Source organism: Narcine bancroftii, chromosome 3 (genome assembly GCF_036971445.1).
Source record: "Narcine bancroftii isolate sNarBan1 chromosome 3, sNarBan1.hap1, whole genome shotgun sequence".
Lineage (NCBI taxonomy): Eukaryota > Metazoa > Chordata > Chondrichthyes > Torpediniformes > Narcinidae > Narcine > Narcine bancroftii.
In genome coordinates, this window is record NC_091471.1 from 5566843 (window position 1) to 5581254 (window position 14412).

General features: G+C 48.2%; 1 protein-coding gene across 2 annotated transcripts in view; it reads right to left on the reverse strand.

The window, feature by feature from the left end:
* Positions 1 to 327: 327 nt before the first annotated feature.
* cyp26b1 (cytochrome P450, family 26, subfamily b, polypeptide 1) overlaps positions 328 to 14412 on the reverse strand; it is a 53141-nt gene continuing 39056 nt past the window's right edge. For both annotated transcript variants that reach the window (XM_069923431.1, XM_069923432.1), the window contains 4 exons: positions 6390 to 6665; positions 4930 to 5085; positions 2152 to 2433; positions 328 to 1197 (listed from right to left, as the gene is read on the reverse strand). In XM_069923431.1, the coding sequence (XP_069779532.1) occupies positions 805 to 1197; positions 2152 to 2433; positions 4930 to 5085; positions 6390 to 6665 (1107 nt within the window). In that variant the 3' untranslated portion in view covers positions 328 to 804. The remainder of the gene's footprint in view (positions 1198 to 2151; positions 2434 to 4929; positions 5086 to 6389; positions 6666 to 14412) is intronic.

Below are 14412 nucleotides of genomic sequence, written 5' to 3' on the forward strand. Positions count from 1 at the left end.
GTCGGGAAGTGCTTGTACAATCGGACGACAAATAAAACTCGAACTTGTTTGAACAACCCACCAGCGATGGTCAGTCACGCTCACATGCCGAAGCAAACAGGGCAATGAACAAGAGGGTGGTTTTTTGTTCATTTTTTACTAAAACAATATTTACCAACAGAAAATAATTTTTTCTTTTTACACTATTTATCTAATTGCAATCTTAAAATTAAAAAAAAACACACAACAACAAATAATCCATAGATAGCTTAGAGATAAGGAATGGTACATATTCAGACCAGTTTTGCTATGGTTTCTATATGACTGGAATCATTAATCCGAACTATATTCAAAGTGCATATTGGTAGCAACACCGTTGCAATCTTTAATCAAGTTACATACCTAGAATGGTACTCAGAGCAGACTTATACATATATATTTTAAGTAGGAACACAGGATATATATGTTTTTTTTTAATGAATCGTCTCGTCCATTAATCGCTAGGAATTTCTCTACTGCCATCACTGGCCCGCCTCTTGCTCTCCCTCTCTCTGCACAGGAGGTTGGACAGATCCTCCTCCAATGCTTCGCTCTTCTATCTCTCTCAATTCTCCAGAAACTTACTTCTTTTCAAAGAACTCACTCCTTTGAATGTGTTTTGACCAAAATTGTTAACCCTTGCGCCCGGAGCCACGGGTCTCAGAAGGGGGGGCTTTGCTCAAAGGTCTGGGGTCGGTTTATTTCGTTTGTTAGTTGGTAGGAGAGGTTTCTCTTTATTTTGCTCAAAACGATCTGGATTTGTTTGTTGCACTTTTGAAAGCTTGGCTACACGGTGGTTCCCAGCAAAGACTCTGACTCTGGGTCTATCTCGTTCTGGTTGGAATCGAGTCCGTAGAATTTCACTTTCAAGCCATCCATAGGATGGACCACGGGCACAGTCAGCATGCGGGGAAACGTCCTGGTGGCCAGCTCAAAGCGGCTGGTGCTGGCCAGCTCCATGGCTAGCACCTTCAGGATGACCTTGGCCAGCTCCTTGCCTAGGCAGCTCCTGACACCCCCTCCGAAAGGAATGTAACTGAAGCGAACGCTCTTGTCTTCGTCGCGGTCTTCACCGAAGCGGTCAGGGTCAAAGACCCCAACGTTCTGGAAGATGGGAGCAGTGTCGTGCGTGTCTCTGATGCTGTACAGAACACTCCAACCTTTGGGAATCTGACAGCCCTGTAAAGCAAATTATATTTTAAATTTAAATTTGGACGGGCCCTTTCAGCCCATGAGCCCGTGCTACCCAATAACACCGACAACGTTTTGAAGGGTGCGAGGAAACTGAAGTATCCAGAGGAAACCCAGCAGACACAGGGAGAACATACAAACTCCTGACAGACAGTGCTGGATTCAAACCACAGTTACAGGAATTACCTGATTAAAGCAAAATTTATATAATTCAGGACGATGGTCAGCTCTTGGACTGTACTCGTTGGACGAGAGGAGACCTCATAGAGGCATTTCGGATGCTGAAAGGCCTGGACAGAGTAGGAGTGGCAAGGATGTTTCCCACGGCAGGGGAGTCAAGGACAAGAGGCCACAACCTCAGGACAAAAAGGCGTCAATTTAAAACAGAGAGGTGGAAACATTTCTTGAGAGGGTTGTGAGTATGTGGAACTTATTGCCGTTGAAGCGAGCTCATTGGGTGTGTTTAAGGCAGAGATTGAGAGGTATTTGATCAGCCCATACCAAGGGTTACGGGGAGAAGGCCGGGGAGAGTGGTTGGATGGATCAGCTCATGACTAGAATGGCAGAGAGGACTCAAAGGGGACAACGGGCCTACTTTTGCTCCTCTGCCTTGTACAATATTGATTTTTTTTTTCAAATTACTTTACATTTGGCCCTGTCTCTTGGCTTTTACTGAATATATATATAAAAGGGGAGCAGTAGTGAGGGAAGGTCACAGTGGTCAGGGCAGTACGGAGGGAGTGCCTCCTGCAAGAGTGGGGGCAGCACTGAGGGAGTGCCGCAGTGCAGGAGATGGCAGTACTGAGGGAGTGCTGTACTGTGGTGGGGAGGGGGGGGGGAAACTCTGGACATTGACTCAGGCCCAGACTAACTGCCCATTCCCCAAGACCTGGCAGGCTGCAAAGCTCTGCAGAAGCTCGCCAGCAGGTCTAGGGCACTTACGTCCAGCTCGAAGGTCTGCAGTGCGGTGCGGTAGCCCCCCGAGACAGGGGGCAGCAGGCGCAGCACCTCCTTGATGACACAGTCCAGGTACTTGAGGCGGGCCACCGCAGCCATGCGAGGCCTGTCCTCACACTTGCAACCGTTGTGAAAGATGCCATTGCTCCTCAGTTCCTGGCGCACTTTCTCCAGCACGGCTGGGTGCTGGAGCAGCTGCAGGATCAGGGATGTGCTGGCGCTGGAGGTTGTGGCAAAGGCAGCAAAGATCAGCTCCACCGTCGACTCCTGGAGAGAGCAAGAAAGAGACAAGCACATGGAAAGTCAGCCCACCTCCGCTGATCGAAGCTCCTACTGCAAGTCCTCCTCTCTCATTACAGGAAGGATGGGGAAGCTACAGAGAGGGTGCAGAGGAGACTTACCAGGATGTTGCCTGGATTGGAAAATAAGTCTTACGAGGCAAGGTGAGCAGAGCTGGGACTTTTCTCTCTGGAGTGTAGTAACATTTCCTCCCTCCCCTCCCCTTCTCCACCTCTCCTGCCCTAAGGGAGCGAGTTCCAAATATTTATGACCACGGAAGAAGAAACCTCGTGTGGAATTCTCTGTTCAGGGATGTTCAGCAGGTTGGCATAGCGGTTAACACGACGCCTTTACAATGCCAGAGTTCAAATCCTGCGCTGTCTATAAGGAGTTTGGACGTTCTCCCCATGTTTGCATGGATTTTCCCCAGGGGCTCTGGTTTCCTCCCACCGTTTGAGATGTACTGGAGGTTGTAGGTTAATTGGGTGCAATTGGGCGGCACGGGCTCGTGGGCCAGAAGAGCCTATTACCGTGCTGTATGTCTAAATTTAAATTTAAAACACAGACACCGTAGTTGAAGTAAAAACACAAAGCTGGAGAAGATCTCAAGCTCGAAACATTGGTTATGTGTCGATATCTCTGTTATATAAAGTGTGTTTACAAATATTTGAGACAGAGTCAGATTGATTTTTGCGGAGTCGGGGTACGAAGGGTTATGGGGAGCAGGCGGGTAAGTGAAACCAAGTCCACGGCCAGATCGGCCCTGATCTCATTGAATAGTCAAGCAGGCTCGATGGGCCGGATGGCCATCTCCTGATCCTATTTCTTATTACAAAATCCCTTCTAAAAATCCATCCTAAAACAATTATCCCTTATCCTCCCAGTGGCCACCCACTTCAATTCCGCGCCCCATTCCCACACCGAAATGTCAGTCCGTGGCCCTCATGCGCTGCCAAACCAAGACCACCCATAAATTGGAGGAGTAACACCTCATATTCCATCTGGGCACCCTCCAATCAGACGACATTAATATCGACGCCACCGCTTAATCCTTTCCCTCGAGCCTCTCTCTCTTTCCCCCTCCCTCTCTCTCCTTTCCTCCAGCCCCCCACCCCCTCCCCTCCACATTCACAGAGCTCCCTCTCCCCAAATCGCTTCTCAGCTCTTTTCACTTCTACCCTCCTACCCATATCAACCTATGACCTCTGACCTTTCAGCCTGTACTCTTCCCAGTGCCCCTTCCTTTCTCCTCTCTTCTCGTCCCCCATCTTACTATCAAGGAGCCTACCTATTTTTTGCTCACAACTCGATGAAGGGCCCAGGCCCAGGTCCAAAACATTGGTTACCCTTGATTTCTGATAGATGCTGCGTGATCTGCTGAGTTTCTCCAGCACGTTTGTCACAGCATCTGCAGACTTTCCTGTTTTAACTCCCTTACACTGAGACTAATTCACAAGGATGATTCTGGGAATGAAAGGGTTATCATATGAGGAATGTTTGACGGTTCTTGGCCTGGACTCATTGGAATCTAGGAGAATAAGGGGAGGTCTCATTGAAACATTTTGAATGTTGAAAGGCATGGGCAGAATAGATGTAGAAAAGTTGTTTCCTATGGTGGGAGAGCCTGGGGCCCCTTTCACACTTGCGTCCCAGTACATCGGCCGTTCAATATCCCCAGGATAGGAATGGGATGGTTTGGCCTTTCAGACTAGACCACTCCTAACCGGGTCACTGAACACTTTCACACTTGCAAGGGTCTAACCCCGGTGTTTGGTCTGTTCTTCCTTTAATCAGAAGTGCCTGCAATGTTACTGCCCGTTTCAGATCTCCACGCCAGCATCTGCAGACGCCATGGACTGTACTAGGGTCGAGGCTGTCAATCCCCGGCATGAGATGACGTCATCTGATGCCGACATTGAGCAGATTTTTCTTTCACACATGCCACTTTAAAGGCCGATTAGCGTTCGATTCCTGGGATCACTGGCAAGTGCGAAAGGAGCTTAGGACAGTGGCTTTTAAACTTTTTCTTTCCACTCACATCCCACTTTAAGTATTCCCTTTGCCATCGATGCTCTGTGATTAGTAAGGGATTGCTTAAGGTGGGATGTGGGTAGAAAAAAAACATTTGGTCAAGAGGGTACAACTTCAGGATTGATGGCCGTCTGCTTTGAACAGAGATGCAGATTTATTCAGCCAGAGGGTGGTGAATCTGTGAAATTTGTTACCGCAGGCAGTTGTGGAGGTCGGGTCTTAAGGCAGAGATTGATATGTTCTTGATTAGCCAGGGCATCAAAGATTATGGGAGAAGGCCGGGCAGTGGGGGTGAGTGCGAAAATGGATCAGCTCATGATTGAATGGTGGGGAAGACACGATGGGCTGAATGGCCTAATTCTGCTCCAATGTCTCCTGTGCACCACATTCAATCCCGGGTCGCTGGCACTGTAATAGCATTGAGCTAATTGCTCAATGATAAAAAATTCTTACCTTCAGCTCCTGCATGGTGAACTCTTTGCCCTGTTCCTTGGCACTATCGATCAGAATGTCCAAGGCATCTGAATAATCCTTGTCTTGCTTGCACTGCAGCTTCTCGCTGATGGCTTTCTCCAGGTACTTGTAGAGGTTGTCTCGAGCACGCATTCCCTGTGGGAAGGGACGACAGGAGAGGTTACATTTCCCCCTCTGCTCTCTGCAGGCCCAGTCCCTTGAACCTCAAGCAACTTGCATTCAGAAAACACCCATCCCACCCTTAACGTGGCAGAGGTGCAGGTCAGACGTCATTCAAAGCCAGCATCGAGAGGTGTTGGGGAGTTCCAGAGATCGGAAGGGGCTGCCAGCAAGGCAACAAATGATAGAGTGGTAAAATCACAGTGCTGGAGAAACCCAGCAGGGCAAACAGTGTCCTTTATACAGCAAAGATAAAGGTACATCACCAATGTTTCAGGCTTGAGCCCGTCATCGAGGTTCGCTTGTGGCCCTGTTGAGTTTCTCCAGCTTTGTTTTTTTACTTCGATCACAGTGCCTGCAGACTTTTCCTCCCAGTGATGGAGTGGTCAAGGCTGAGAATGGTCGAGGCCAGACTGAAGGGGGTCAGTCAGGAAGGAGGCGGGGGGGTTAAAGACAGAAGGGGAGGGATGCTGCAGTGGGGTGAAACTATGGGCAAACATTTTAAACCAGGAGTTAGCCGACAGCACCTACCAAAACAGTGAGCTGGGTTAACAACCAGCTACACTGAGGGATGAGGGAGAGGAGAGGTTACCGATAGAAAATATCGGAGTGTTGGATTATGGTGGATGAAATCAGCAACATGGGCAGGCAAAGAGAGGAGAGCGAGGGGCAGTTCGAGGAAGAGGCACTGGAATCTGGAGGAACAGCAGCTGGGCAGTAAAACACGGTCAAAGTTTCAGGTCGAGGCTCCGCATCAGGATGGTGTGAAGCAGCTGGGTTATCATCAGTGAGGGTACAGTGGAGAGCTGGGGGAGGGAGGGTCACTGAGAGATGGTGTGGGGGAGGGGGTACAGTCAGCGACTGAGTGAGCTGGGGGAGAGGGGTCACTGAGAGATGGTGTGGGGGAGGGGGTACAGTCAGCGACACAGTGAGCTGGGGAGAGGGGTCACTGAGAGATGGTGTGGGGGAGGGGGTACAGTCAGCGACTGAGTGAGCTGGGGAGAGGGGTCACTGAGAGATGGTGTGGGGGAGGGGGTACAGTCAGTGACACAGTGAGCTGGGGAGAGGGGTCACTGAGAGATGGTGTGGGGGAGGGGGTACAGTCAGCGACTGAGTGAGCTGGGGGAGAGGGGTCACTGAGAGATGGTGTGGGGGAGGGGGTACAGTCAGCGACACAGTGAGCTGGGGAGAGGGGTCACTGAGAGATGGTGTGGGGGGGCTGGATCAACATTTGGAGGTGCAGCAGACACGGGGGTGTCCTTGCCACTGGCCTGACCTACCTTCCTGTAGCCACTGAACGGGAAGTCCAGGGGTAAGGAGAAGAGATTGGCGACCAGCTGCTCGAAGCTCTCCGACAAGAGGTTGAGGTCGTCCTCGGAGACTCGAAAACCCAGCAGAACCCGTACTGCGATGCGGAAGGTAAGCTTCTTGGCCTGCTGGTAAACCATGATGGGCTCCCCACTGCTACTCCATTCCCTGATCCCATCCTGGATCGCTTGCTGGATCTTCGGAAGGTAACACTCCAATGCTTCATGGCTGAAGACCTTGGCAAAGATCTGGGGATTCAAATGCACACAAACCCTGCTTTTGAGCTCATGCCTGTAGCACTCAGAATTTTGTCTGTTTTGGACAGTTCATGGGGTAGAAACATGCAACCACGTTGATTTTATTTTGAGATCTACAGCGCGGTAACAGGCTATCCGGCCCACGAGCTCGTGCCGCCCAATTTACAGCCAAATGACCTACAAACCCCGGTACATCTCAAATGGTGGGAGGAAACCGGAGCCCCCCAGGGAAAACCCACACACACACAGGGAGAACGTACAAACTCCTTACAGACAGCGCGGGATTTGAACCCCAGTCTTGATCACTGGTGCTATAAAGGTGCTGCGCTAACTGTGCCACCCATTGGAATGGAATACAGGTGATCTGAAACGCAGAAGCTACCAGAAGGGGGGCAATCAGATCCATCACAAGTTCCGACCTCCCATCCACTGGAGCCAACGTTATCAAAGACCCCCATCACCCTGGTCACAACCTCTTCTCACAGCTCCCTTTGGGCAGAAGGTGCAGAAGCCTAGCGGCTCCGGGTCCAGGAACGGTTTCTCTCCAACAGCCATCAGGCTCTTGAAAGACCTCAATATGGCAAGCTGGCAGGCTTGTTGAAAAACCCTATTTTGAAGACGGGTTGTGAGTCCTGAAATAAGGAAAACAAGAGGAACTCTGTGGTGACCTGGAATAAAAGGTTATCATTTGGAAAAATCCATCATGGGGCAAGTTTCTTTGGCAAGACACTGAAGTGACTGATTGGAGGAAATCAGTTTGTTTGTGTCCAATGAGCAACAAATTTCTCTCTCTAAAACCAACAAGAACTTTCCTGAGCTTTAAGCACCAAAGCCTGGTGAAGATTCATAAATGATCAGTTTTGTGCACAGGATAAGAATTGCCTGATACAAATGAACTTGGAGGAATGAGAAGTGAGAATCAAAGAATTTTCCTGAACATACATTACATACACTTACACTTAGAATTAGAAGGGGGTTAAGTTAGGCTCAAGAGTACACCAACAGGCTTAAAGAGACAGTTTCATTGCTGAAGCCATCAGGCTCCTGAATGAACCCAACAACAGTGCTCTCATGCCTTGTGGTCTATTGGTAACTGCCTGAACCTGTCCGCATTCCTGCACTGCCTATTGCAGGGGGCAAACCCGTTGTGCCTGCATGGAGGTAACCTGGGAGACTGGCTCCACCTACTCCCTGCCAATCACCGGCCCCACAAAAAGGCTCATGCTGCTCCCTGGATCGGAGCAGAGCACACGGAGCCAGAAAGGATACAGAATCTGGTGTGCAAGTTTTAAGCTCATTAAAGCCTGTAGCACAGCCTTTCATTGTTTGTGCCTGCTTGTTCACATTGCAGCGCCCCAAACCTTGCTATGTACTAATTGATCTCACTGTAACACAACGCAGTGTAACATAGTCGTGCTGTGTTCATATAAGAATTGACGCTGGGCTACTCACAATAGAACCCTTCTCACTGTACCATGTATTATGTGACAATAAACTTCAATTTGAAAATGAATTCTACTTCAAAGTTTTAAGATATTTTACTGTAGCCTAGCAGTGTAACAAATTGTGGGCTTGTAATACAACATTCCATAACCTCCCAGAGTAACAAACTCATGGGTTTGTAATCTAACACATTATAACAATGTAATAAACTTGTGGGCTTGTAATATAATGCACTACAATCTCCCAATATAACAAATTGGGCATGTAATATAATGCAAATAATGGTCTTATAATCTCACACACTATAACCTCCTCATAACAAATTGTGGGCTTGTAACCTAACACTATAACCTCCTAATGTAACAAATTGTGGGCCTGTAATCTAACACATTATAACCTCCTCTAGTAACAAATTGTGGGCTTGTAATCTAACACTCTATAACCTCCTCTTGTAACAAATTGTGGACTTGTAATATAACACACTATAACCTCCTCTTGTAACAAATTGTGGGCTTGTAATCTAACACATTATAACCTCCTAGTGTAACAAATTGTGGGCTTGTAATCTAACACATTATAACCTCCTCTTGTAACAAATTGTGGGCTTGTAATCTAACACATTATAACCTCCTAGTGTAACAAATTGTGGGCTTGTAATCTAACACATTATAACCTCCTCTTGTTACAAATTGTGGGCTTGTAATCTAACACATTATAACCTCCTCTAGTAACAAATTGTGGGCTTGTAATCTAACACACTATAACCTCCTCTTGTAACAAATTGTGGGCTTGTAATCTAACACATTATAACCTCCTCTTGTAACAAATTGTGGGCTTGTAATCTAACACATTATAACTTCCTAGTGTAACAAATTGTGGGCTTGTAATCTAACACATTATAACCTCCTCTTGTAACAAATTGTGGGCTTGTAATCTAACACATTATAACCTCCTAGTGTAACAAATTGTGGGCTTGTAATCTAACACATTATAACCTCCTCTTGTTACAAATTGTGGGCTTGTAATCTAACACATTATAACCTCCTCTAGTAACAAATTGTGGGCTTGTAATCTAACACACTATAACCTCCTCTTGTAACAAATTGTGGGCTTGTAATCTAACACACTATAACCTCCTCTTCTAACAAATTGTGGGCTTGTAATCTAAAACACTATAACCTCCTAGTGTAACAAATTGTGGCTTGTAATATAATTAGCTGCAGATCTTTCTCATTCCATCAACTTGCCCATGTAGCTCTTGGGGTTCCCGATGTCCCGAGCTGTGGATGTGATATAAAAGGCAGCTGTGTGAGGAACACCTTCATCAATGACTCGGATCACTTGCAAAAATAGTCATCATTATTCAGCTCTGCCATGGGCCAGATCACAAGATAACAGAGCCGAAGCAGGCCACTTGGTCCATCGAGTCTGTTCCATGACTCTACACTAAGCTGAACGATGCTCACACCTGATTCCAATTTCCTGCCTTTTTCCCATATCCTTTGATTCCCTTACTAATGAGATGATTATCCATTTCCTGTTTAAACTCTCCCAGTGATCTGGCCTCCACTGCTTTGTGCGGCAGTGAGTTCCACAGATCCACGACCCTCTGACTAAAGAAGTCCTTCCTCATCTCTGTTTTAATTGTACAACTTCTAATTTTAAGACTGTGCCTCCTTGTCCTTGATTCACCCACCAAGGGAAACATCTTATCCACATTCACTCCATCAAAACCTTTCAATATTCGAAATGTCTCTATGAGATCCCCATCACTCTCCTATACTGCAACGAATACAACCCAAGAGCTGCCAAATGCCCCTGCATTCCAGGAATCATCCTAGTAAATTTCCTCTGCACCCTCTCCAACAACATCACATCCTTTCCAAGATAGGGGGCCCAAAACTGCCCACAGTTCTCCAAATGGGGTCTCACCAGTGCCCCATCGAGCCTCATCAACCCCTCTTCACTCTTATACACTACTCCTCTTGAAATGAAGGCAAGTATAACATTCGCCTTCTTCACTACCAATCCTACCTGGGCATTCACTTTTAGATTTCTCTGCACAAGGAGGCCCAGGTCTCTCTGCACCTCTGAGGATTGAATTTTCTCCCCATTCATACAGTTCTCTGCCGGTTTATTTCCACTGCCAAAATATAGAACTGAACACTTCTCAACATTGTACTTCATCTGCCATATATGTGCCCAGTCTCCCAATCTGTCTATATCCTCTGCATCCTTACAGTTTCTTCAACACCTCCTGCTCCACCACCTATCGTGGTGTCATCCACAATTTGGCCACAACACGATTTAGTCCACAATCCAAATCGTTAATGTGAATTGTAAACAGCAGCGGCCCCAAGACTGACCCCTGCGGAATGCCTGGACTCACACCTCCGGTAAGGAAAGGCAGAAGGAATGGAAAGTGAGATGCTCTCAGAGGGAGGGGTGAATCAGCATCTCATCCCTTCCAGTGACCCCCCCCCCCCACTTTTTCAGATGGTCCCCACCGTAAGTGTGAAACCCAAGAGGTCAAATGTCCTGCCCTGAAAGAATCGGGCATGATATCAATGGTAACACCCACAGATCAGCCCCCAACAAGACGAGATAAGATGAATCAAAATCTGTTTTGCTTCGTGATTAAAGCAACTGAAAATTCAGGATCCCTCCAATATTGAAGGGCAGTGGAGGGGAGAGGGAAAAGGGACAAGCCTAGCTTTTATTGCAAGAGGTAAGAAAGCTGCTGTGCCTCCTTGGACAAGGCATAAATGTCCAGGCCTGCCGACATGGGAGTGGCCGCAATGAAACGGTACCCAGGCAAAACCTCGCTGAAGAGGCTGTTCTGCGGTAGGAAGGGCGGAGCGGTGTGGCGAGAGAATGCCATGGTTCAGGGGCCAGGCATGGACACCAGCGGGAGAACAATGCACGTAGGACCAGAAAAGGCCCTGGGGCCATGTCTGTGCTGAACACGGTGCCCAAATCAAACTAAATCTTGCACCTGACCCATCTCCCTCTGTCCCCTGAACATACAAGATCACAAGGCCTGTGTTAAGCACTGTTTCTCCTCTCACCACTTTCTCCTGCCTCTGTGTAAAAACCTGCCACCCCCCCCACCGCACCCATCTCTGCTGAACCTCCTACCCCTTCCCTTAAACATATGTCCTCTAGTCTGTGATATTTCTTTAATTTAAATTTAAAATTTAGACAGTACAGCATGGTTACACGAGCCCGTGACACCCACAAGCCCATGCCACCCAATTAAGCCCAGCATGTTTTGAATGGTGCGAGGAAACCAGAGCCCCCCCCCCCCACCATGGAAAACCCACACAGACATGAGGAGAACATTCAAATTCCTTACAGACAGCACAGTATTCGAAACCCAGTCCCGATCGCTGGCGCTGTAAAGGCATTGTGTTAAACACTATGCCAAACGTGCTGCCACCATGGGGAAAAGACCCTGCCTGTCCACCCTATCAATACCTCTCATCATTTTACAAACCTCAGTCAGGGCTCCCCACAGCCTCTGACACTCCAGAGCTAACAACCCAGGTTTGTCCAAACGCTCCCCATAACTCCTACCCTCTACACCAGGCACCATCCTAGTGAATTTCTTCTCTACCCTCTCCAAACCCTCCACATCCTTCCTGCAACGAGGCAACCAGAAGAAATTTAATTTAATTCCATCTTAATTTGATGATGCAGCAGGGTTACGGGCCCCTCCGTCCCGTGAGCCTGCGCTGCCCAATTACATCCAATCATCCTACAATTCCCCCCCACCCCCCGCCCTCACCCCACCCCTGTATGTTTTTGGAGGGTGGGAGGAATCTTGTGCAGATCACAGGGAGAACGTACAAACTCCTTACAGTCAGGGCCAGTTTGTAACAGCCTCGCGCTAGGCTAAGTGTTCCGCTCAAAGTTGAGGAACGATCAAAAAGTCGGAATTGGTGAATGTCAGAGATTCTAGAGGCCGAGTTCTTGTCCACAGGAGACTCAGGTAGGAAAATGCTGTGTGAACAACACTGAATGGTGTGGAAGTGCCAATGCACAGGACAGGTACGGGCTACAGAGGGTTGTGGACTCGGCCAGTGCCATCCCGGGCTCAGCCTTCACTCCATCTTTAAGAGGCAGTGCCTCAAGACAGCCTCTATCCTCAAGGACCCCCACCACCCAGGCATGCCCTCTGCTACCACTGGGAAGGTGGTACAGGAGCCTGAAGATAAACACCCAGTGGCACAAGGACAACTCCTTCCCCTCCGCCATCAGATTTCTGAATGGGCAATGAACCAGAGACACGGCCTCAATTTCTCTCTTTATTGCATTAGTTTATTTGTATTTTTAAATCTTGTACTTACAAAGTTGCAATTTCTCGTAATTTTGCATCATATTGCTGCAAATTGCATGTTGTGTTCGTCATAAACCTGATTCACTCTGAAGTCAAACAAATCCAAGCCATGCCAAAATATCTGGACCATGTTAAATTTAAATTTTAAATTTAGGCATACACCATGATGTCAGGCCATTTCGCCCCACGAGTCTGTGCCACCCAATTAATTTACACCCCCGGTACATTTAGAAGGGTGGGAGGAAACCGGAGCCCCCGGGAAAAGCCCCTTACAGACAGTGCGGGATTCGAACCCTGGTCCGGTTTCCTCCCACTGTACGAAACGTGCCGGGTGTAATTGGGCGGCAAGGGCTCATGGGCCGAAACGGCCTGTTACCATGATGTATTGTCTAAATTCTAAATTTAAATTAAAAAGGTGTAAAATATCACGCACTAGAGGATATGTGTTTAAGAGAAGGGGTAGGAGGTTCAGCGGAGATGGGGGGGTGGGGGACAGCATTGCGCTAACCGCTACACTGACCTTGTGGAGAGGCAGGGCTTAATTTTTTTGTTTTTCACTTGACCAACCTAATTATTGTTATTTGCTGGTAAGAATGTGGGCAATAATTGATCATCATCTTGACCCTTGCCCTCCCCTTTTCCTTCCTATATGGACAGTGAAGGACTTTGATTTGGACCGGCTGAGGCCAATGTTTCTGAGTTACACGCGACTATTCCGCCCTCTGGTGATACTCTGGCATCACTGCAATTTCACAGGGAACACATCGAGCACGGAACATGGAAAAGGCTCTTCTTCAGCTCCCCCCCACCACCCCAAGGTCTGCACTTGCCTCAGACACATTCATCCCTATCAGGATTAAAGGGGTTGGTGATAGGGTGAGGGTAGAGCAACTTAGAGCAGCACAGTACAGGCCCTTCAGCCCATGATGTTGTGCTTACCTATCGAAACCTATTCAACTAACTAAACCTTCCCTATCTCACACCCATAACTCTCTATTTTGCTTTCAATCCATGTCCAAGAGTCTATTAAATGCCCCTAATATTTCAGCCTCCACCATCACCCTGGCAAGGCATTTAAGGAACCCAAGACTCTCCCTTGATGTTCTCCCTTAAACTTCCCTCCCCTCTCCTTGTACACACGTCCTCTGGTGTTTGCAGATCCTGCCCTGGGAAACAGGTGCTGACTGCCCACCCCACCTATGCCTCTCAGAATCTTGTAGACCTCTATTAAGTTTTAGGGGGAACAGTCGGGGGAACTTCTTCACTCAGAGAGTGGTGGGAGTGTGGAACGAGCTGCCCTCTGGCACGGTAAATGCGGGCTCACACTTACTTTTTAGAATAAATTGGATGGATACATGGATGGGAAGGTAATGGAATGAGTGCAGGTCAGCGGGTCAAGTGGAATGATGTTTTGGCTAGACGGGCCGAATGGCCTGTTTTCTGAGCTGTAGTTTTCTATGGTTCTAAGTCTCCTCTCATCCTTCTATGCTCCAAAGAGAAAAGTCCCAGCTCTGCTAACCTTGCCTCCTAAGTTATTCTCCAATCCTGGCAAATCCTGGTAAACCCTCTCTGTATCCTCTCCATAGTTCATAGAGCATGAACGTGCTGGAGAAACTCAGCAGGTTACGCAGTATCCACAGGAAGTAAGAGTGACCAAGGTTTCGGGCCTGGGCCCTTTGTGAGATATCAAAACACCACTTCGACAATCTCCGGTTCCCCAGGCTGAACCACCTCATTTTCACCATGGCTGTCCAATCCCCACCACCACCACCCCCCACCCCCATCCCACAACACAGATCTCAAAGTCCTTGTGGATGCTGAGTTTCTCCAGCACGCGTGTGTATCGCAGCCGACCCCAGCATCTGCAGACTTTCTTGTTTATCTCAGGGCAAAGGCTGCTCCGGCAGGAGGGATCATCTCTCCACCGAGGGGTTAAACTGAGGCTGCCTTCTTCCC